A 25,707-nucleotide genomic window follows, 5' to 3' on the forward strand; every position below is an offset into this window, starting at 1 on the left:
AAAAACACATAAAGACTACATAAACACATACAAGACTACAAAAACACATAAAGACTACATAAACACATACAAGACTACATAAACACATACAAGACTATAAAAACACATAAAGACTACAAAAACACATACAAGACTACATAAACACATAAAGACTACATAAACACATAAAGACTACAAAAACACATACAAGACTACATAAACACATACAAGACTACAAAATCACATACAAGACTATATAAACACATAAAGACTACAAAAACACATACAAGACTACAAAAACACAAAGACTACAAAAACACATAAAGACTACATAAACACATACAAGACTACAAAAACACATACAAGACTACATAAACACATACAAGACTACAAAAACACATAAAGACTACAAAAACACATAAAGACTACAAAACACAAAGACTACATAAACACATAAAGACTACAAAAACACATAAAGACTACAAAAATACATAAAGACTACATAAACACATACAAGACTACAAAAACACATACAAGACTACATAAACACATACAAGACTACAAAAACACATAAAGACTACATAAACACATACAAGACTACAAAAACACATAAAGACTACAAAAACACATAAAGACTACATAAACACATACAAGACTACAAAAACACATAAAGACTACAAAAACACATGAAGACTACATAAACACATAAAGACTACATAAACACATAAAGACTACATAAACACAAACAAGACTACATAAACACATAAAGACTACATAAACACATAAAGACTACATAAACACAAACAAGACTACATAAACACATAAAGACTACATAAACATAAACACATAGAAGACTACAAAAACACATAAACACATAAAAAGTGGTTAAACTTTGAAGGTAAGAGGAGACTGTGTGACTGTAAACAGCTAGAAGAACCAAAACAAACACGTTTATAAAATGTGTGTGAATTATAAACTGATGAAAACGGGATAATGAAGTGGATCTGACTTCACTTCACCGTTTTCATGTTTTCTAAATAAAAAGTAATCTTTGAATTTAAGATTTCTGAATCTGTTTATTTTACGAACCTGAGAAGATAACCCATATATGACTAAAGCTAAGGCATTTTAGGTTAAAACTGCGGGGAAAATGTCATTTTGTGTTGGAAAGGTTGGCTAGAATATTAATATCACCTTAATATCAACAATGAATGAGACTGTGTGACGTTTTAGTCACTTTAAAATTAGCGGCTAGCAAGTGGAATGTTTCGCTAACGAATGCTAGGTTGTTAGTTAAACAATATGGACTAATGCAACAAAATATCGGCTGTATGCATCTCCACTTTAAAATATTTAAATCGAGTTTTCAAATTTTTTCAAACGAGGGACATATTATAACGCTTACCTTGCTAGATTTTCTGTTTATTTATTGTTGACTTGCTAACGACGCAGTTTAGCTAGTTCTTCTTCTGTGGTGTTAACGGGAAGTGTGCAAACCCACCAGATTAGCACATCGCCACCAACTGGACGGAGTGAGGAACTACAAGCTGTTCTCTCCGTTTGCTGTTGAAGGAAATAAAAAAAACCCAGTAGTATTCAAGTCGGCCTCTCTACTTGAATTTTGAGATACTTATATAAACTTGACCGTTTAAATCTACTACAACTTTATAGCTCTACTCATTTCATTTCAATGAATTCAGATTAATATGAAAATTAAGAATAAAATTGCCCAGTCTCTATAATGGCTAATTTTACTTTCAAACTTTAAGTAAATGTTAAATGTTATTACTCATCATCATCATCAACTTTTATTATTAGACTCAAGGTCCATTTTAAAAGACATGCAATACAAAAAATAGACAACACACATATACATTAGAATAAAAAACATTAACACAGAGTTAACACTCTTATAAAAGGCACTTATGCCAATGTCTCCAAAGGTATGACTGGTAGTGTACTGCACTATAACTTGGGTTCGACAGCAGCATGATAATTCAATTCTTTGAGTCATTCAAGCGACCGATAAATCTGTACATAAGGTTCCTCAATAAAGCTTGTAAGGTGTTAACTCCTGCATTCACAAATATCTCACTTGCACTACTCCACCTTGGCTTTTTAAGTAAGATCCTAAAACAATCATTGTAAGCAACCTGAAGTCTGTGCACATTAGATTTTTTTAATTTACCCCATAAGGGGGCAGTATACAGGGGAGTGCAATATGCTCTAAAGAGACATATCTTTACATGATCAGAACACATGAAATTTTCTTGCCAACATATTGGCTTGGGCATATAATGTACGACACTGTCTGAAAATGTCGTCATCGTCAAACATTTGATCTGTTGTGCCCGAGGTATTTGGCTTCATAACAAACACAAAGTTCTTTCCCAGAAAACTGTTTTAGGTTAAAAAAAATAGCACACAGAATCATTACATGTAAAACTTTTCACCACAGTACACTATTCTGGTGATTTAGTAAGACTACCTATAAACTATGAAAAATACAAATTGAAATGTTTTCTACGCCAGTAAAAATATATATTTTTTTATTATTATTTTATTTAACCTTTATTTTACCAGGCAGAATTGCCTGAGCTCAAATGACCTCTTTTTCAAGCAAGGCCTGGCCAAAATGGCAGCAGCAAAAAAGAAATATAAGACAAACCCAAAAAGAAAGCACAGACATGAGAAAAAAGAGACAAATGCAGTCCAGAAAGTGAAGAAGAAGAAGAAGAAGGAGGAGGAGGAGAAGGAGGACAAGATCATGTTAAACAAAAACAAAACACAACACCACAATACACACTAAAAGAACAATTATGTGATGGTGATAAAATACTATTCAGTGAAACATTTACACACTCCAAAATTAGCAGATAAGTATGAATCACTTTTCCAAAAAAAAGGCATCAGTGTTTTTTTTAGTGCATTTAAAGTCTAATTAGTAATTTAGTTTTCTTTACAGTGAGCATCCAGCCAAACATTGCTGCTTTGCATATTTTCCTGTAACATACTTCAGATGCAGCCAGTCTTCCTTAAATACACAAATCATTTAGAATAATCCAGTGGATTAAGTTGCTTATGCCTTAAGGAGTAATACAAAGGTGAACAAGACAAATACAAACTGCAGATGATGAGTGAATCTAAATAATTGCCTAATTTCAAAGCTGACATTTGGTGCACATGAACTTCAGAAGATCTGCTGTTGGTACTTTGACCTGTCCCAGATGTCATGTACAAACTCTGCTATCATCATACTTTGTCTGCAGATAAACATCCACTGAGCTAATGATTTGTGACTATAACGCCTAGTACAATGGCCATGCCCCTGCTGGTGTTTTTATGAATCAGCAGTTTACACACTTTGGTAAACTGAACAAACTCATTGGCTTTTTGCTTTTGGCTATTTTCTGGACATGGAGATAGAAGATTGTTTTCTACACACCAACAAAAAGGATATTCTTCCGTCTTTTTGTCAAAGAACCAAGAGTTTGACTGAATCTTTAGTTTAGTAGGGATTTTTGTTTCAGATATAGATGACAAAAATGCAAGGTTGAATGTCTAGATTTAGTTTTGGACTCTGAGGAAAGTGAACAGACCATATCCTTAAAGTCATAACGAGCAGCAGATCATTAAAAAAAAAACTCTCGTGTGCTCCATCAACCATCTGCAGAATTTGGCTCTCTCCAGTGGAAGCAAATCGTTGCCTACAAGCATCTCCAAAGCGCACTGATTAACACATGATACCCTTTTCTTTAATCTGCAATAAACCAAAGTAGTTTAGTTGGGTTTATGTGTCTGACTGTTCCTTTGCAGGGAGCAGTGACTTCGTGGTGAAATTAAGACTCGATGAAGTCACTGCCCCCAGCAAAATATTGGACTGCACACAGTTTCAAGAAACCAATTTAAAAGATTTATATTCCTTTTCTATCTTATTCATCATAATATTCTAACAGTCACCGTCTGTCATAAAAATACATTGAGCAATATTTAGAGGCCAACTCATTTCCAGCTTGTAGGGCAGCCATGGTACTCTCTCGCTGGGGTGTTAGCGCTAAATTACAAGCCCAGGGCCCCTATCCCCATGGGTCCCTAACTAGCTCCTGCACTGCATCATATTTTTGCCAGTGGAAACACATGTATTAACTTTTCAATTTTTTCAGAACAGGGGAGCACCAGATGGAAAACGTTACATGTTTGGGATGTTTTAAGTTGAGCTTAAAGACCTGATTGATTATAAGCACTGTGAAACAAACTTAAAGTTTTGACATTGAGTGTTTAAGATTTATTTAGCATGAATGACCTATTTAAAACAAGGTTAATATTCACCAGTGAGAATCAGACCATGAAGCAGAAGGTTGATATCTTATCTGTAACCTGGTTGAAAGTGCTGTTTGTACACTGGGTGTGTGTTCCACGCCAAGTTTCTGAAGGCACACTTTCACAGCTCAGACAGGTTGGCTCATATTCCTTCAAATATTTACTGTGCTGAGTCTCCTCACTGCTGGACAAGGAGGGAAAGACTAAAACACAACTTGTGAACTGCAGATAAACATGAAGATCTAGCCAGTACTCAGAGGAAATATACTGAATAACAAAAAGCTCTCTGTGTATTTTCATGAAAACAGCAGGCCTAAGCAGGGGGCGGGTGGTAATAAAACGCCTCCTCCTCAGCTTGTTTTTTTCTCTCCTGTGTTTAATCAGACAGGGAAATGCTCCTGCAGACTCAGTTTTTTTCTCTCTCTCTCTCAGCAGAACGTCCTGTTCAGACGTCTTTCTCTGCCTGCGAACAGTCACGGCTCTCTCGCAGGGGGAGACTTTCACTGAACGAGTCTCTGCAGAACGAGGTACATACCAAGCTGTGTCCTGAAACAAACTGTGAGACCTTCAGAGTAAACAAAAAAGTCACGGGATGATGACAAATTATTTCAAACAATCAGGGAGACAAATGACTGCCATGACATCAAAACACAAACAGTACTCATATAACCACCGCTGGACTTTTGCTGATATTTAAATGACATGATTGTTGATGAAGTCTTGTCATAATTAGCTCTGAATATAATATATGTGATTTACTTGGTTCTAATTCACTTTTCTCCTTAGAAACTCTAACTAGACGTCACTGAGAGTACTTTGACCTTTGTTCTTAAACTTTATGAATCTTAGAATACTTTCATACCATAACTGCAATATTTAAACTAAATGAAGCCAAAACTTACATAACTTCAAGCTACTGCTGTACTTTAACTGTGACGCTTTAACAGCTGACAATATTTGTGTACTTTTACTTTGAAATTCAACCACATAAAACTTAGAATACTGCATTCATTTCACCTACTTTCACAGCAATACTTTAAGCACAGTAACATTAGAAAACTGCAGCTGTTTGACTTTGATATATTATACAGCTGAGAACATCTGGGTACTGTGACGCTTTTACAACATCAAGCTGAAAACGCTTTTGTACTTTTACAGTTCTAACAATGGTGCTGAACTTTGGCAGTAAGTTTTGTTTCTATTTAAGATGACCTCATGTGAACTTTTTCTTCCCGTTGCTGTTTTTTTCCCCCCGCTGCAGTAAATGGTTTCCAGGTCTGCAGAACGATGCAGTGGCTGTATGCGGAGCTCTCGTGACTCACTGTAACATATGAGGTTTGTTTTACTGTCACAGGATGGAGGCTGTGGAGCCAGTAATTACAGAGTGGTGATGATATGAGAGTAAGCGGAGTTGAACATATGACTGTGACACAACATTTCCCTTTTGCAGTGTTTGTGTTTGAAGCTGCACCAGGCAACTTTTATTTTCCCATGTAAAATTCCATTTATGTAAACAGGCTGAATACAGACGGCGTAACAGCATTAAATATGCTTAGGAAAATCTATAGGTTGTGAACCAAAATCAGATTTTCTCCCCAAAGCCTACGATGAACATGTTTCTTTTTCATGTGTGAATAAAACTGAGATGGAAAATGTCTCACAAAATGTTGCTTCATTTAGCTGGAGACAACTGACAGAGCTTCTGTATGTAGCTAAGTTAGCTTTGTCTTTAGATTATCAAGTTTCAAGTTTTGTTGTTTTTCTAGCTCTAAAAAACATGTTTGGGAAAAATAGTTATTTAAAAGTATTGGAGAAAAAGTAGACTAAAAGATAAAATAGATTTTAATCAAAATAAATACATTTGTTTAAATAGCTCCTTTAATTATAAAAAATGCAGTTCAAAGTGCTTAATAATGAGGAAATGCATTTCACTGGATGCTTCATTTTGACAAAAGGATAGAAAGAGGATAAAATAATAGTACAATAGTGATCAGAGGGAAAGTGAAGCTAACTGGAAAAAAGCAGTTAAAATGGGATGAATATAAATATATATATATATATATCAGTACAATACAAAAACCTGGTTGAATGGTAATTATAGCAACATGTGTTAATTATACAGTACATAGAGTCTAAAGTGCATTAATATCTGGGTGCATTCACAGAAAGAGCAGAAAGCTGCAGCGTGTAAAGATAAAACTGTGAGTTATCTCTGCACACTTTTACTCCGTCCAAAGTTTGTTTTTCATGGAAATGTCACGAGGCATTTGAATTAAGAGATAAGAACACACCCAAACACTGGACTGGATTTTCGTGGAGATCATGTGCACAAACAGGGACGATGAATCAGGTCAGGGCTGTGAGACGTGTGCAGCTGCTGACAAACAAAGACAACCATGTCTGTCTGACCTGCTGCAGAAATGAAGGTCAGACTCTGCTGGCGGAGACTCTGACCAGAGTCTGAATTCTAAATGTATTTTACATGTTTACTGTGTGATAATATGGGCTGAAAAATGGCCCGTATGGACGTTAATAATGAGGTTTGTACCTAAGGTTAACAGAGCAGAGATAAATTGGCCTGTGTAATAACAATAAGAAAGTATTCAGCAAATAGTAAAGTTAAAAATTAAACATTGTGTTAGTCACGATTTACATAAAAAAAGACCTCAACCATTAGTCACCTTATAGTCACCAGTCACCAACCTTAGTCACCAACCTTAGTCACCAGTTGTTGACTAACTTTCACAATAATTGATTTAACCAAGTATTGTTTCAGATACGTGTAGTTGGGTGTTTGATTACAAAACAGTACTTTATAGACACTTTTTTCTGTCTCAAAACCTTGTAAAGTAATAATTTAGTTTAATATGGTTAAAGTGTAACATTTCCCTCTGTAGTTGAGTAGAGGCAGAAAGATTCAGGTACAAATAGGCCTATGCTACCTCAAACATTCAGTAAGCCTAAGTAGCTAAAAACACTTACTGGATGCAGAAACCATAAATTACCTAAAAACACTTTATTACTGTTGTGGAAAATTAGAGTGACTTTAAGCTGACGTGAAGTTTTCTTCGCATGATGCAACATTTCTGCAGCAGAAAGAGGAGACCTGTCGAGGGCGTGTCTGTGTGTAGGAGGAGCTGCATGTCCCGTTATAAAAACCCTCCGAGACTTCAGCCTAAACAAGTTGTTTTTGTCCTCAGAGGGGAAAGGAGAAGAAGAGAAGTTGCTGCTGCTGAAGTTCGCTGCTTTTTGACCACAATTTTGGTCTGTTTGTGAAAAAAAAGAAAAGAAAAGAAAAACTTTTTATTTGGAACAAACCAGAGAAAACAAAGATGAGTCACGTCGACGTGAAAAACATGAAGCCAACAAGCTTTGAAGACGAGTACTACGACCAGTATGAATATTACAACTTAACCGATAAATACGCAGGTGAGACATTATAGGCGACTTCTTGCCCCGTCACCTCCTCGCTAACCTTAGGCTAACTTGCGAAATATATCGTCTGATGAAAAATATCGTGTTTTTGTTTGTTGACATTGTTGTTATGTTTATCTTCACAGAAGGCTCAGCCCGTAAAGGCAGGACAAAGAAGGAGGCCAGCGACAACACCAACAGACCCAACCCTGGAGGACATGAGCGGAAAATAGTGGAGAAACTCCAGAACAGCGAGAAGAAAGACAAGGAGTGAATAATGAGGTGAAGCTCACCTTTAAAATCAGAGAAAAACACCTTTTTTTTTCTTTATTAGGCTACTTTACGGTTTTTATCTGCAGCTTTTGTTGTTCACAAGTTACTGAACCATTGACTGGCTCAGTACTGAGAGAGCTCAGAGACAGTCAATTAATCACTTAGTCAAAACACTGAGTGACATTTGGCACTAGGAACTTTAAATGTTGACACCTCCAGGTTCAGATTTCCGTTTAAGAATCCTTACCCTTTAACTGTTCCTCCTCCTCATCTCTCAAATGGTCTGTTGTAACTTAAAAACTGATTGTATTCTTTCTTTTGACTAAGGCCAATATAACCATGTGCCATTAAAATTGTGCCTAGTTATTTTTACTTTATTGAGTGCTGAACATATTTGCTTTATTCAACAAACTAAGTAGATACTTGAAATTGATAATACATTTCACAATTAGCCTATATGATTGGCATATGAAACCTGACGATGTCAGAGCAAATATTGGTAAATGCCCAGGGGATTCATTTTTTGACTCACCAAATTTAACCTGACTCTCAGTAATCTTTTACTTTGACTCAAGAGCTGATTTTCTACTGAAATAAGGGGCTAACACGTGATCAGGGCAGTTGCTTAATCACTGAATGTGTTTTAAATTGGCACAGAACCAAAACACACATCATTCAGGACATGCCTGTATTGTTTATGCAAGCAGCAGATACTCATCTAAGCTATGTAAAAAATGAGCTCGAAAGTTGTTTTTTTTTTATCGCCCTTTATCTGAATTGTGTTTCTCTAATCCAGGGCGACTCGGACGACTTACCCCGGAAACCGACCATGGCCTCCTTGGCGACAAAATGAGATGTACAGAATGGCAGGAGTGTCCCCGATCTCCTTAAGGCAAGGTTTAACCTGGGCGTGAGGAGGAGCCCACGGATTCAGATGTTCCAGCTGAGTTCTTCTGTGTGGCAGCAGACTGCGGCTCCACCGCCTGAAGGTGTTGCAAAGCACTCACCAGTAGCGTGGTGTACGGGATGGGTCCAGGTTTGGACCACGATGTTGCACATGTGATTGTGGTGTTGGTGACAGTTGGGTGATTTTGATGTTTTTCAAAGTATTTTAAAAATGTTTTTTACCATTAAAACTTTCTTTTAAATTACTTTACTGTGTAGTGGTTCTTTCTTTTACCCTGACTGAAAATGTTTTACCCCTTTTAGTCAATTCTGTATAGTTGGGCTGGACATTCTTTGGCATAGATTATCTGGGAAAAAAATATTGAAGTCCGATTCATACTTTATCCTTAAGGTATAAATCAAAATTTTGCCCATGTCCAAGTCAATGTAAATGCTAAAAAAAAACAGTATTAGCTGTTGAGTTTTTTTTTTTATTGTCACAATTTTAAAAATGGTTTCATAAACACTCAGAGTTTGAAGATCTTTTTAATTTACAAGCAAAAAACAAACACAACATGCGTGAAGCCCTGAAGCTGTTTTGACACTGAGATGTTCAATTTTAAACAGATTTAATGTTTGAAACTTTAACAGTATTAAAAATAAGAGTATTAAAAATATTCACTCTCTCAGTTCATTGTAAAATGCTTGCATTAGCTAATAAGCAGTAAACACAAAATAAAGCTGAGGCTGATGAAGTCCAGTTTCTCCAGTGTTTTTTCAACAAAAAAACATTGTGTGAAAATTAGTTTAATTTTGACTTTAACCTTGAAGACTTTATATTTTCCATTAAAAAATCATTTAGGCTATGTCGAATATTAAATATTTTTATTATATTTATTTATTATATATATTTTTTTATATTAAGTTGGCAGGCAGTGACGTCGAAGTCATTTGAGTGGTGACGTACCTAGTATTGCTCGTTGTGTGATTTGATTGGCTGTCTAAACTCGCATAATTTTTTGGCGGTAAAGCCGAACAATAGATGCGGAGAAGATGACACATTACTTTTCGAGTTTGCCCAAGAGTTTTTCTATTATTAGAATTGGTCATGCGAGGTTACACACAATAACTTCGTGGTTTCTAATTTAAGGCTAACAAACGTTTTATGGACTGGTTTATACAACTACGACCACCGACAGACATATCGCCACTAAATCCAGCAGTGACCATGGTGATGGAAAGTCGAGGATGACGGTTCGCTAACGTAAGCTAGCTCTTTATCAATGGATGCTATCAATTGTGACTTTGATGTGGATCTTACAAAAATATAACAGAATTTGTTTTAGTAAAGGACAATGATAAATTTGCATTGTTTAGTAACTTACATTTGGACAAAACAGATGTCCATAGTTTGTGTTGTAGAGCAGAATGGGTTACTGAAAGTCAGAACATTTAGGCTACTTCATTTTTTACTATTTTATTTTTTTCTATTTCACAAATTGTTCAAGGTTGTATTTCAGGTTTTTTTCCTGACAGCTTAATTATTTTAACTAAAATTCGTACACATACAAACAGCAAAAGTTAATACAAATATATTTTTTAATGAAAGTTAATACAAGGAAAGCTGAAACCACAAGTTGATTAATAATTTAGTCGATTTACAGGAAATGAATAACCAACTACTTTAATAACACTTTGAGTACATTTTCTATATGACTGCATTACCTTGCATAAATTAGATTAGAATTACTTTATTGATCCCAAACTGGGAAATTGTGGCGTTACAGCAGCAGGTTATCCAAACACACAATATGAGTAAAAAAACACAATGTTAGCAAATCTAAACATAATATAATATTAAATTCAAAGTAAATAAGTACTAAAAATATAAAAACTAAGAATGTGAATATATACAACCAGGATTTCACTAAGCATTACTAGTCTTAAATAGGAAGATTAAATATGGAAGATTGAATGTAAATGTGCAAAAACAGAGTCGTAAATGGTTGTAAATTAAATATGAAAGATTAAATGTAAATGTGCAAATGTGCATATGTAAAATAATATTACCAATCAATGACAATTTTGACAAGTAATGAAAAATCTAGTTTTTAGTGAGTATTTTACACGGAGGGAAATTAATATGGATATGGATGCTTTGACTGCAGTTGGTTGAGACTCCAGTTGTGAATGACAGATCTTGGTCTCCCTCCACCTGTTACTGGCTTTCTGCCCTGATTCTCACCTGCAGGGTATGAGGTTAGATTCCTCCAGCAGGGGGCAGCAACAGTCAAACTCCCAGAGACCAAACCTGCACTGATCGCAGTGGTGCGTTTAAAACTGAATTAAACTGCATTAAGATTAGTGTGTTGTGATTTCTACCCCCAGAGTAGCAAATAAAATAAAAGATCTATCTTCATTTAAACTGCTATAAAGCCGTGTTTTTCTTTTCTTTAAAGCTGTATGTTTATTTGGAAAGTTTATATTTTGCTGTGTCAGAACTGCAACTTTTAAGGAAAGGTTGTGCAACAATTTTAGGTTACGTAACAAGGACAACCTCAGACTGCAGAGCTTAGACTAAACCTCACGACGTAGCTGAGAGATTAGGCACTCAATAAAGAGTAAATACAGCTGAATATTAACGGAACAGTTCCTCATTAGAGCAGAGGTGGCAGTCTGAAATGAACAGTCTCTTTGCCTAATTTTCACAAGTCTTAGAACAATAAAAGCAAGGAGATTTACGAGATTATTGGTTTATTGTTTCTCTCTGTTACTTTAGGGTTTCATATAAAATAACTTTTTTTTTCTTGACGAATATCAGTTTTAAAAGTATTTTTTCTTTTCTGATTTTCTGTATTTTTCTCATCAAGACCAAAAACAAAAACATCTCCTTACAGTTACTTCAGGAAAAATATGAACATAAAACAAGGCAACAAATATTTGAAACAAAGTTTGATCATCGAACCGTCCCTCTGTCACTACCTCCGTATGGGATTGGTTCAGTTGATGTATTTGTTTTTGAATGACGTTATCATACTTTATTTATTGGGATGTTTTCAAACAATGAACATCTTCCTGTGATCTGAGAAGTGCTCGTGGATTAATTCATGTTTATTCCTGATTTACCAATTAGCTTGGTGTCTTTGGCAAACTGTTGTGCTGATGCTTCTCAGTAAATCTTCTGTTGCATTTGGCAAACAAAAGGCAGAAGCAGCACGATCTGAATCCCTCGTACACCTGCAGCCTGAGGGATTTTGGCTGTGCTGCTGAAAAACAGGGAATGGGAATATTTATAGTCAATCCCACTCACCAGCTTCAACACTGTGTTGTTGCATAATCAGCTTCACCGTATGGACTCAATGTAACATCCAATTCAATGTTTCTTCCACTATCACACACACACACACACACACACACACACACACACACCATCACTCCCCCTCCTCCCCCCGCTGCAGAGGAGATACCGGTGCTTTTTAGAAACTCCCTGGTTGCCTAGCAACTAGTCTTCAGGATTGCCAAAAGGGACCACAGATCATTAGGTTTTTTTTATTGTAAAAAGATATGCTGTAAGCGTGTGTGTGTGTGTGTGTGTGTGTGTGTGTGTGTTTGTGCAGGTATGTGTGGTTCATGGTTCATGAATTCTACAGTAGGCCTATATCTCATATGTACGGTGTCTCCCAGTGGAAACACATCCTGTGCAGATTAAGGCCAATGTGTTCCTACATGCACAGCCAGCAGTGACAAATGAGTAATGAGACTGTGAGTAAAGCTCATGTTGAAGATGTTTTCCTTTTTTTTAAGCTTTAACAGAAGTTACCCAGTCATGCATACTGTTAAAAAACCTACATTTTCCTGAAACAGTCATGCCCTATTCACTGTATTTTAAACTACAACTTTAACAAGCCAACTTTACCCCTTTCCTTTTATAATTAGATATCCTTTGTGCTTGGATTGTCTTGACAAGAAAAACACAGTTAAGAGGTAGTTAAATAATGTTTCTTGGGACTCTCCATACCCTAAGTGTGTAGACAGTGTAAGGCGTTTATTTTTTCCCAAATTCCTGACAGCACAACCACTTTTCGACACAGGTTCTGTAAAGATGTGTGCTGCAGTGTGTCTCAGTTGGTTTCTGGATCTGATGAAATATTGCTTCAAGAAGACGGCAGTTGCTTTGTATAGAAAGTGTTATTCATTTAAAAAAAAAAAAAATCAATTTTACTCATTCTTACTCTGCCTCAGAGTCACCATCATCAAGGGACTAACAGGCTCTTTAAGGGTTTTGGTAAAAATTGTGTTTTTCTAGGGCCTGTTTTAACTTTGGCATGACATTGTTAATGTGACATCATGAAGTGTTGTTGTTGCATTGACTGTATTTCTGAAGTGTTGTTCTGTGTCTGTGTTGTTACAGCGTGTTGTGCCCGTTCACCTGAAGGACCATGACTACTGTAAGACAGTGAGAGTCTCATCGCGCCTGGCAGAGAGAAAGCCTCGAGCTTTCACTCCATGTTCGTGCTGCAGGAACGACCTGGTAAGACATTTGATTTTCATATTTTGAGAAAATAATTTCCAACTTTCTCAAGTGTTAAACTCAACTGCTATAAAATTAAGAACATAAAACATTGCTCAGTGATCTCCTGTTTAGCAGTGTTGCATAAATGTGCTCAATATGGACAGTTCAATGAGTGTTATCCTGTCTTTAAACTTGTCGACTAGTCTGAATATAAATTAGCATTAGATCGGCTACAACCCTAGCACAGGCACAAATGAAGTCACTTTAAACTATTCTTCTCTGAATGTCTGACTGAAATCCAAACACTTAAATCTCCTTGAAACCAAATAGTTTCTGCATGCAGTTTAAATTTCCTCCTGAGATTGTAAAAGTATGCTTCTGTGAACTCAACTGGAGCCTGACATGTTTTCGTTTGTTGGTGTTCTTTCAGGACTCAAACCACCACCACGCAGCTCCTGCTGCTGAACCGTCCAGGAAGAGGAAGCGGACCTCCGTGGCCCCTCCTTCCACTTCTCCTGCTCCTCAGCACCCTGCCAACGATGCTGACTCTCCTGCTCTGGTCCTCAGGCCCCGGGCCACAATTCCACCTGACCAGCTACCAACGGTCTCCTCTGTGCTCCCCGGTCCCCAGCCCTCCATCGCTCCTCTGCTCGAAGATGGCCCAGCTATGATCCACCAGCTTTCAGTGCCACAGTATCAGTCGCTCTATCACTCTGGTAGACGACATGCTGCGGTACAAGAACGGCCGTCTTCGACCTTACATCCAAACTCTTGGACTTCTTTTGAAGCAGAAGCTGTGGGAGCGACTGGACTGTCGATGTTCACAGAAACTGTACACGAGACAGGACTCGTTTATGTGAACGTCTCATACGGGGTTGGAGTCAATCCTCCCCTGTATGATGTGGACGTATCTGGGGAACCGGAGCCCGGAGCACCACTGAGAAAAAGAGTGAAGAACTGATACGATAGTCTTTACCTTAGTTGATCAGTTAGGCTCTGTAAATAGTGTAGTTTTAAGCTTCAGTTTAAACCTGTATTGTAAATAATTTAGTTTTAAGTGTAATATTTTAAGTTTTAAAGTTAGTTAAGTTTAGTTTAGTGAAATAACAGCACTGAATACCAGGACAAAAAAAACTTAATGCAAACAACCGGAAGTACCTGAACCATCATCCGCCTTCAGCCTCTCTAAAAATCCTGCCTCAACCAGCAGTCTAAATATCCAAGCTAAAAAAAATATCCATACAACCACCAATATGTGCGAGCAGCTTTTTAATTTTAGGTATAAAATAAGTATAAGGGAATATTTGACTTGGACCTTTCCTCCATCTCAAGCAGTCCTATTAAAAGGACATATTTTCCAGTAATAAATACAGTCCATTGCACTCTTTCAATGAATCTGTGAACTGTTGTGTGTCTGCTGGTGCTCTGAAAGAGCTTTCAATCTTTATATGCAAAACCATTTAATATTATAATTTAAAAAGTTATTCTACTGACTGTTTTCCAGTCGGTATTTAATCTTTGTTAACATGAAAACTAATAAATAATGGAGAATGGGACTTTTCTGTAAACTCAGATTTGTCCAAATTGGTCCAAAAAAAGTCCAGGTTTAAATAAAAAGTTTGATAACGTTCCCTAACAGATTTCAAATGTGAAGAATAAATCAAATAAAAATACATAAAGATGTTTGAAACTGAAAGGAAAGTCAAACCCCTAAATTAAATAATTTAACAAAAAAAACAAAACAATATAATGGTAGGGGAAACACTGACGTAGAATTATTTAGATACATGTGGGAAAAATTTCGGATTTAATGCAAAGCATAAAAAAGGAGATTTTTTTACTGTGTATTTTGAGGGTTTGAATTGAATTTTAAGAATAAACTCAAATAGTTAAAAATCTAAAATAAATGGAAATGTTACAATTTGTCAAAATATAAAAATTCATACCCTTAGATTTTTTTTCTTATACCAAAAAGAGCTAACTTGACTTTTTGACTTTATTCCTGAAATTACAAATAAAAACTTGTTTTCTTTCATTTTACTGTGTGTTCACTGCTCTCCCCCCCCCCCTCTCTCTCTCTCTCTCTCTCTCTCTCTCTCTCATTTTTAGGTTCTGGCTTATCGTTTCTTCCTCATCTTTGTTGGCATCAAAAAGAAGTTTATGGATGCTGTGTGCAGCCTAAAGGTCAGAGCACTAAAATCAATAACTTCAAACTTCTGTCATACAGCACAAATGGGAACATACTCTTCATTTAACAAAGCAGAAACCATAAAGTCAGTCTACAGAAGAGTTCTAAGTAGAGATAAATAAAATGTTGCTGTATTTGAGCAGCTGTTTGAAATAATATAATGAAAAAGAGCATGGCTGCCTGTCAGACGAGTATGAGGAGAAAAAAATCAAACATCCTGCTTCTGTCACAGCAGATGACATCTGATATGTGATACAGGTTGTTTTTATTAAATCGAACATGAACCTGGGTGTGTGTCAGATTGCCCTACAGATATTGTTTATAAGACTAAGTGACCTATAGGTGACGTGACATGAAAAGAAAATAGTATGCTGGAAAGGTTGTAATCTTTCCGTGGAGTACATGATAAAATGTTCAAACCTAAGAACAACATAACTGTGTAGCAGAGATGCTGTAGACTTTATGGAAACATGATGTTAACCCAACAGGCTGAAGAACAAGTAAAAAATATTAAGATAAGAAAGAGTACAGCAGATGTTGAGTCGGCTCATTTTAGTGTCTGCACACTTTATCTCACACCACTAACTGAATCATGTTGCCCACATTTACATACGATCATAAATCTTACCCTGAACTCACAGACGAGACATAAAGGAAGGATTGGAATAAGATTTATAAACTGTAAAATCAAATCACAGTATAACTGGTGTTGTAGACGGACGTCGGACTGGGATTTGTTGCCCTATTTAGACGGACTATTAAAACCATCAATCTGGCAACAAATGAGGCCAATATGACGTCTGTCTCACCGCTCAGAGATTAACATCAAGGAAACATGATCACTGCTTCCCCTGCTTTATCATCGATACACTTTGCTGATGCAGTCATATAAACATCACCAGGGTAGAAATACGACCACAATACAAGTGAGGAAAAGTATAAAATGTGTAAATAATGCCAAGAGCTGCCATGACCTATGCCCTTGGATTCTGAATTGTGTAAATAAAGCCTTGAGTTCAGGCATTTTGGCATTTGACCTGCTATGTTAGTTTCCTTGACCCAGGTGGGACCACATTTAGAGAAAAAGATGGGGTTGGCAAAGTCAACTTATCGAACTAACAGTTATCATCAGTGGTTAATTTGTTAACTGTTGAATGAGCTTAGCCCTGTGTTTCCCAAAGAGACAGATTCAACTCATGATGGCTGTCTACAGATGCAGTGTTTCCCCTACCATTATATTAGGGGGGCGGCCCCTTTTCTTTTTTTTTTTTTTAGATTTATTTTTGGGCTTTTTGTGCCTTTTTTGTAGAGATAGGATAGTGGATAGTCGGAAATCAGGGAAAGAAGTCATTTAAGGATACCTTTCCTTTAAAAGTAACGCATGAACACCAAGATTCCTTCAAGTGTTTGTGTCGGCGCCCCCCCACCCCCACCCCCACCTCTCCAACGCTGTAAACCTAGGGGAAACACTGAGATGTATATCACTAAAGAAGCTCAGAGAGCTTGAGAAACTTAAGTCAGCTGTAATGTTACTTTGGAAAAGCCAACATCAATGCTTACTGCACTGGCTGATAAATAAATTATTAAAACAGATATGCTATCAAGCCAGGTCTTACCAGGGCAGCGTAACTGCTACTCAATGCAAAAATATCACTACAATAATACTAGAATTTTCCTTAGCCAAAAAGCCTGAGCACAAACTACTTGGACAGCTAGTTAGTGCAATAAACTTCAAAGAAAGCCTGATTATTTGTGTGATTATAGATTTAAAAAAAAATAAATCCCATAAACAACACAAACAAGACTGAGAGGGGAAGTTTAATGACTGAAGAAAACATCCCCATAACTTTTAGGTGCAATGTCATAAAACAGGGGTATTATATCAAATACATGATGCTTTTCAGCTTTGATCTTCTCCTGAATATCATCACTGTCTGATTTATCAGTCCCAGGTATTTGATTGGCCTCACAGAGCTGTTGACATGGCTGTACACACTCAGGGGCTTATTCACAAAACAACTGAGCAACTTTTGCTGCCTCTACATCTGTGCAAATGAGGCAGAAAGAAACCGTCTTTCTCTTAAACATGCGCCAAGGGTGAAATGTACCGCTCGCTGATCAGACTTTACAGTGTTCTTGGCAGTCCCCTTAATTTGACACCTCAGTCTGTAATTACAACTTTAGCTTATTAACTAAATACATGGCTTGAATCCATCGGGCACAGGCACTCTCTTTCCATTTGTGTAGGAGATAATCTGCTGTTATGCAGGACAGGGATTAGAGAGTTCTCAATAGTAAGGGCTCTAAGCTTTAGCTGCATCTGTGATACGACTGTGAAACTGGTATCACGTCTTATCGAGTCTGGACATAACAATACACTCTCCTCTCAGCTCAAAATCCATAGCTATTGGGTTGAAATTGAAGTCTGTCAGCATGAGAGCTCAGCTCTCACAGCAGCAGTGTTGTTGCTGACGGCTGTCCTTCACAGTCGGATCTCTTAATAGTGTTCAACTAAAAACAATATGACCCAAACTGTGCAAAGGTCGTCATGTGAACAGGTGATGCAGAATGATTCACTCAAAATCACTGCATGAAACTGCGGGTCAGGAGCTAGCAGTTCCTGTAAAGGTCGCAGGTTTAGCTCACAGTTGAAACTCGGCATTGTTCCATTCGTCTCTTCATTTTTCTAACACAGTTTCCAAACAGTGTTACAAATTAGAAAGTGCTCCTGCTCAGTCAACAGAGGCTGCATTACAATTTATTTAGCTCTACGTTTTTATCCAAGATCAAAAGGTTGTCAGGCTTTTAACTGGGTCTTCCAGAAAAATTGAGCCAATATTTTTGATATCTCCTTTAATTTGCAGGTGGCCTTTTATGGCAATTTGTAGGAAATATGAAGACATAAGGTCTGGATGGAGAAAAAGGTAATCATACAATGTATTCATACTTTACTTTCAAATGCTTAAAACAACCAAATATAAATGATGAAAAAGCTAAAACAGAAAAATAACCAACAAATATTTTTGGTAAACAAATGACAATAAAACAGGTTACACATGTTGGAAACAACAGCAGGTCCAATTTATACAAGTTTATTGTGTATTAAATTTCCCTGGATTCCAATTAACACCAATTACAACATGTGCTAAAGAAGTACCAGCTGCAACAAAGTTTGGCCCAGAGGTTTATAATTGCACACAAACAGTTGTCAATGGATTTGTTAGTGTTCATTGTATTTACACTGACTTCATTGTTATTCATTATTTCTCTAATAAAGTGAAGACAAGGGAAGACATGAACCTATCAAATACTTCTCCCTTCATGTTTGAGCTGGAATGGTTTAGCTTATTATTTAGTGACTTTCTGAATGAGCACATTTTCACAAACAAGAGTCGCCAATGATACATTTTGGCCTTATGGTTTTGTCTGTTATCTTTATCACCTTGCTGTTAAATTTTTCTTTGGAATGATGATAATATTGAAGAACCAATATGTAAGATTTATACTGAATTAAATCATAAAATAACCTTACTACATCATCAGACATTAAGGAAACATGCTATGTTGAAGTGCTGGCTTCTAGTAGGTGGTTTTAAGGCACCTCCACACAGCAGTTTTGGACGCCCCTCAGTTTGCCAGGCAAAACGGCAAACCAGCAGGCGTTGCAACGATGGCAAGCGAACTGGTTCAGAGATAACTGATTCTTCCCGGACCTAAAAAGTATCTGCATTTTTCTAATAAGCTCCATGACCAGGAATGTGGTAAAACTAGGATAAATATTGGAGATGAAAAATGGAGAGGTTAGAACGCATAAAGGTTTCAAGACCAATGCAGAGCTGGCTAAACACTGAAGCTTCTATGTCTGCGACATGACAACCTATGTGCACATTGACTCTAGGGAGGAGGGCGCGGGGGGAGACAGCTATCTCCAATGTTTCGAAGTTGGACTGCAGTACCAATTTGAAATGCTACATGTCAGCGTTACATATGGATTCTTTAAAGTAGATTACTGTGTTGCATTCTTTGTTTAGTGATGTAATAAGATACTTTGCCAAGAGCACAGATCTGTGGAAGCGTACAATGATTAGATTTCACATCTGTACACACCAGAACAGGGCATAATCAAATCATGATTTGATTCTATACTGGCTGTTATTTTCTGCTGTAAATATGAGCATTTAAATGTAAATGTTGTGTGGCTATTTTGGCATTTCTCCACATTGGCTTAATTTTTTGCTGAACTTACTGTGTTGGACAGACATTAGATTAGAGCCTTTTTATTACTGGTAAAGAAACCTGCTGGCAGGAATTGTCTGAGTGAAAACGTGAGAGTCAGCCTCCCTCCTTCTCTTTGTGTCCATAATAGACCACATCTGAAGTGGACTCTCCAGGAGTAGCACGGCTGTGCACAGGCCCACCCCTCATTACTAACACTCTCCTGGTGTTACTGTTCCTGACCGCACAGCCAAATCATCATCATCATCATTCATCATACCTTCCTGCATACTACACAAACAGGCCTCAACAGCCAGTATGCATGCTTGGTTTTTGAAATATTTGTGATTAATGAAGCAGCTCTTATCTAAATAAATTGAATTGAGTTTAATTTAATTTTAACTTTTCATACAAATGTAAAGTTGATGTGCTTCACAGAAGACAAAAGACAACAAACACAACACAAACTCATTAAAATATTAACAAATAGATTCAAAAACACATTTTGAATCCAAAACACATTTATAATAGGAGCCTGTACTATCCCATACAACACATACACACACACACCAGTTCCTACTAGAGTGCACACAGGGACCATACACCAACTGTACTTATGTACACACACATGCACACACACGTACACACATACAAAGATAAACTAGCAGTCAAAGACATGAGAGAAAAGCAATTTTATTAGACCGCTCTTAAAATAACTTAGTTTCTATATGACCATGAAGGTCAGCGGGTAGTTTTTTCCACAGATTGGCGCCGTGGTGGCTAAATGTACATTCATCAGATTTTGTTTAACTTAAGGTAAGTTCAGCAGACCCATACCTGCTGAACCGAGGGTTTTGATTAGGCTGAAGTCAGTGAGCAGGTCAGAAAGATATTGTGGTGTCTTACCATTTAATACTTTTTACACCAAAAGTAATATTTTCAATGTGATTATGTACTGAACTGGAGGCCAATGAAGATGAGAAACTAGTTAAACCCCCTTTTAAGCTGGACATGCAATGTCATAAAGCATACTCAAATGCAATCTTTCCCAGTTTAACTTAATTAAAAGGGTTGAATACTTATTCTTCCCAAGTATACCACCACAATACAGCTGCAGTAAAAAAGACTATATATTTATTACGATCAACGATGAAACAGCCTCAGTGTCCGATTAGTTTATCCCAGTCTTCTTAGTTTCTTTCCTTTCCTTTCCTCCTTCCTTTCTAATGAAATCCTTAACCCAGAGCTGCTAAAAAGGAATCTCAGAGATACAATTACCGGTAGGCATTTTCAAAGAGCTGTGAAGCCACAGTGACAGAGATTTGTGAGGAAATAAAGAATAATGAGGCTCCGAGGGAGCGATCACAAAGAGGAATGAGAGGACCTGACCACACGAAACACTCGGGAATGTTCTGCCACCCTTAAAACCTTCACATGGCAAATCAGAGCTCACCCCCAAACAGTGACAGCAGACACAGTGGAAAAATAAATGAACACAGAATATAGGCTAAAGGACATTCAAGGTTGAACTCTAGCTGTTTAAACTTGTGAACCAAATCAGGAAAAGAAGATTTTTTTTTTTATCCTGTAAATGTTCATAGAGCGCCATCATCAGATGAACAATTAATGCATTCAATACTTTGGCTTATCACAAAAACTGGAATAAAAAAATATATAAGCAAAACATGCCAAACAAAGTACGGCTTCTAATTGGCAAATTTTGTCATGCTTACATGCCTAAGATGGTTAACATTAGGGCACTGCATAAAAATAAAATACAGCAAAGTGTTGCATTATTTCTTTTCATGATACTGTAAATATTTTCCCACCTCCCCACACCATAGATTAAATGGATTAAAATGTCCTCTCATAATTAAGTATATAATAATTAACTAAGATAATTAAGCCAGAAGCTAAAAGAAGAAGCATGAAGATAGTTATCTTTTTTTAAAACTACCAAGCCTCATCTCTCAATGCCTCTAAAAACTCTAACAAACAGCCGTTCAAAGATGATTCAGTCTACTCTTTGGATATGTGTGGTTTTGGCACAACTACATGGTCAGTCACAAGCAAAAGAAAGAAACCAGTAACTTCATTTATGAGGCCTTTTTACACCTGAAACCCAAGGTGGAACTAGTGACAGTACAAGTGTCCAAGTAGGAAATGCCAGAATAGAAAAAAACTATTGAACAGGCTCAGGAACGCAGAAACTGTCGGTTCATTAAATTACACGTGTGTCCGCTGTTGCCCTATAGTTGCATCATCTGCTTTTCACTCATTGATTTCACAACTTATTTTAACAATGTACCACAAAGTTTCCATTATTGTCTCTCAGTGGTAGTTGTCGAACACGTGCTCTGTCACCTTTTCACACATACCGGACGCTTAATGAAGTCACGATGCATCCTGCAGATCTTAAACTCGACCAACTTTTGGTAAGACAGGATCAAACTAAGCCTGTTAACCATTTAGGCTCTTACACACAGAAACATGATAGCTCTGCAGCATGAAACGATTCACAACTTCTCTTTTTGGACGAAATGAATGGGTTTATGAGATTTATTAAACAGTCACAGCATACTTCTGGACACTTTAGAGCTCTTATCCCTGGGATGACGGGTACATGAAACATGTCTGTTAATGCCTTTTTAATTAATATTCCTCTCAGCTCTGAAATTAACAGAATGGTGGATTTCGAAAAGGAAATTGAGTTTAAACTAAGAGACTGAGTTACATCATAAAAGATGCAAAACTGGACAAAGGTGGGCTTCACAAACAAGTCAGCTCAAATGTATTTTTAGAATTTTACAAGTTTGTATGGTACACAAAAGACTCCGCAGAAATCTGTTCTGTTCAATGAACTCTTTTTAAGTTCTGCCCTCCAACTGTAGAAATTGTAAAACACAAGACTGTATAAAAGGCAGCTGCTTGATTTGATTTGAAGCATTGACTTTGATTTATGGCATTTTGCTGTAGCCATTTTGTTTTGCAGCCATAGTAAGGGCTTACATCTTTCCATCATGCTCAACATCTGTGAACAACACACAGAGTTTAAGTTTTGGGCTGTTGATGGTGAAATCACCTCAGGGAGCAAAGTTTTAGTCCGACACTGGCTGAGAAAGAGAAAAGCGACAAGGAACAAGCTTTTAACCAGGACCCATGAGACTCAAGTATTTACAGAAAAACAGAAGAGAAAGTGTGCTGTCGCTCAGTGACCGGAGACGTGAGATGAGTCAAAAACAAACTGAGACATCACTGATTCGAACACTCAGGACATTATTCTGGGCATTTTCTTTCAGGGGTGTATTGGTGCTGAAGTGTCCTTGGTAACACTGAAAGACCACCTAGTCCCTGTTAACATTTTATAGACATTGCTTAATTTCAATTTTTTATTGTTACATACTTTTAAACCTTGTTGTTTATATTTTTCCTCATGCAATTTACCGGTACTTGTCAGTATTCCAATGTTTCCTTAAAATGCATGATTATGATCTTTTCAGGGAGAAAAGTTGTCAAAAAGTGGCACGGGTATTGGTTTTTACATAATATAAAAACAGAGTAAGGTCCTTTACCTGCTCTTTTGTAAAGTGTCTGCAGATGAAATTTGTTATGAATAGTTGCTATACAAATAGAGATTGATCGATTGATTGACATTTGCTGGTTTATTCTTTTACTTTTTAATATGGTAAATGGACTCGAGCTTGTAAAGTGCTACCCATTCACACCCATTCACACACACTGATGGTAGTGTTTGCTATGTCAAGTGACCATCCGAAGTAACTAATTCCATTTATACACACTCATACGCTGCCGACAAAGCAGCGGGAGCAACTGGAAACATTGCACAAAATCACATTTACAGTGTTTCACAAAATGTAGTTGTTTTGTGAAATGGTTGAGGGATTTTCTGAAATGTCTTTGTGGAAGTAAGCTGATGACACACCCCCTCTGTGTTGAAACCATTTGTTATGGGAGAAAAATATTTAACTGTCCCCCACTTAAAATGGTATTGCTGTCATCTTGACTGTAAGAAACGGAGGGAAGAGAATTCACTGAGTTGTAATCATGTTTGTTGGAGCGAGGTAAAGAAGGGAAGAAGGTTTCATTTTTCCCTTCTACACGCCTACAGACACATCTGACAGAGATCGGTACTCTACTTTGTGCCCTTGTCTTATTTGTTCATGTGTTGGCGCATAAGGGACTCTTTCTTTACTGCTGTAAAAAAAAGATGAAGCCAACAGGCTCACTGAACAATGTATCATCACAGCCACAGTGTGCTGCCCTCTGATGGACAAAAGATTAATCAAAGTCCTGGTGGGAGAGTGAGACAGTAAATTACTGGAACACCTTTTCTGTTGCTGTTGGACTCTCTGAGGCTATTTTTCATGGTCAGCCGAACGCTCAGGATCCTGTTAATTATTGATGATAATGAGTCAGATAATTGAAAATATCAACATCCCTCCCAGCCTCCTCCGTCTTCAGCCTCAGAGATATGTGCTGCCAATGAAACGGTCATGTATTATTCAGATTGAGTGTTATTAACCCTAATGGCCCGTAAGAAATGAGACAATAACCATTCAGGTCTAATTTCATTTGCATTACTCTCCTGCTCCTCTCTCCTCTGCCTTTGTTCACCCCGACTTCACTTCTCAATCCTCTGCTGATGAAGTTACTGTTAACCCTTCATCGCACGGATTTATACCTGCAGATTTAAACAGGAACATGAATGCAAATGACAAAATACGTCAAGAAATTAATGAATAGATTTCTCTTTTGATCAGCTGTGAATTTCATATCATTAAGTACATGGGAGAGTGACACCATTTACTTTACTCCTTTAATTTTATGCAGTACAGAGTTTCAGAGACATCTCTGTATTCCTCTGTTCTCTCAAGGCACCAAATCAAACAGACAATTGTGTTGCAGCCTTTTGTTTTTCCTAGATAACTATCGACGTGTAAGGGCTACAGCCCATTTACCAGATACAGAAATGTTTCTGAGCTGTCAATAAAGAAGCAGAGCAGCGATGCAGCCACCTGTTATTTTCAACAATCTTACCTGTTTGATTTCTCAGTGGATTCATCCTGGTCTTTGTATCTGTAGGCAAAGTTTGAATTAAAAAGTTGGGGGATTCACAAAAGATAAAATCTAGAGGCCGTAATAAGCACTGTGGAGACTTATTTATTAACAGTTGGTACGATTGGCAAGGTTTGAAATCCCCAAAAAATCCTAAAAATCAGACAGTAACACAAATACAAATACCAGCTTATCCTCTGGCTCATTAAAACAAATTTCCTTACTTTTTGCGTGATGTTTATAAACCTGAGGACTGTGCAGGGGCATTCTGGAGAGGCTCAGCTAATACAAACTGATTTTAACGTTCACAGTTTTAGAAATGTTTTACATTTTCACCCTGTCATCAAAAATGTGTGTTAAACTAACACACAAGGCAACGAAAAAGGAAATAGTTTGCCAAGCCATTTCAGCACCATGGACAGCGCCTATCATATCAGCTGTATCAATAAAGAGAGTATTTCAGCACCAGGTGCTGTCTGCTGCGCTGCTCCACTCTGTTCTGTGGTGAGAATGTTTGTGTCTGTCACTGATTACCATGCTGTTGTTGTTAAAGAAAATAGTGCAATCAGTAATAGTCACAATCTAAATAATCTTGCGGGCCAAAGACTATTTGCTAGGTAAGACCTCAAATGGGATCTGTTTCCACGTTTCACGCAGATTTTTACAAATTGCATCATCTAAATTAGCTGGCTCTCCTTTTTCATTCGCTTGTCAGAACCTTAATTTGCTTGTATAATTAGGGGGTGACCTAGTAGGCGTAGTTGTTATGATGCACTGAAAGGAAAAAGTCAGGTGATGTAGTTTGAGTGAAAAGGTCAATGTGGGGGAAGTTTGTGGTAATTTT

At 37.1% G+C, this 25,707-nt stretch overlaps 1 protein-coding gene across 2 annotated transcripts in view; it reads left to right on the plus strand.

Moving 5' to 3' along the window:
• nupr1b (nuclear protein 1b) overlaps window positions 1-9,135 on the plus strand; it is a 155,369-nt gene extending 146,234 nt beyond the window's left edge. Inside the window, exons 2-4 of one of the 2 annotated variants that reach the window (XM_061065600.1) lie at window positions 7,538-7,728; window positions 7,860-7,995; window positions 8,783-9,135. In XM_061065600.1, the coding sequence (XP_060921583.1) occupies window positions 7,632-7,728; window positions 7,860-7,987 (225 nt within the window). In that variant the 5' untranslated portion in view covers window positions 7,538-7,631 and the 3' untranslated portion in view covers window positions 7,988-7,995; window positions 8,783-9,135. Of the gene's footprint in view, window positions 1-7,509; window positions 7,729-7,859; window positions 7,996-8,782 lie in introns of those variants that run through there. The other variant, XM_061065599.1, reaches the window with a different exon arrangement.
• The last annotated feature ends 16,572 nt before the right edge of the window (window positions 9,136-25,707 follow it).

This window comes from Labrus mixtus, chromosome 20 (genome assembly GCF_963584025.1).
Source record: "Labrus mixtus chromosome 20, fLabMix1.1, whole genome shotgun sequence".
NCBI classification, from domain to species: domain Eukaryota; kingdom Metazoa; phylum Chordata; class Actinopteri; order Labriformes; family Labridae; genus Labrus; species Labrus mixtus.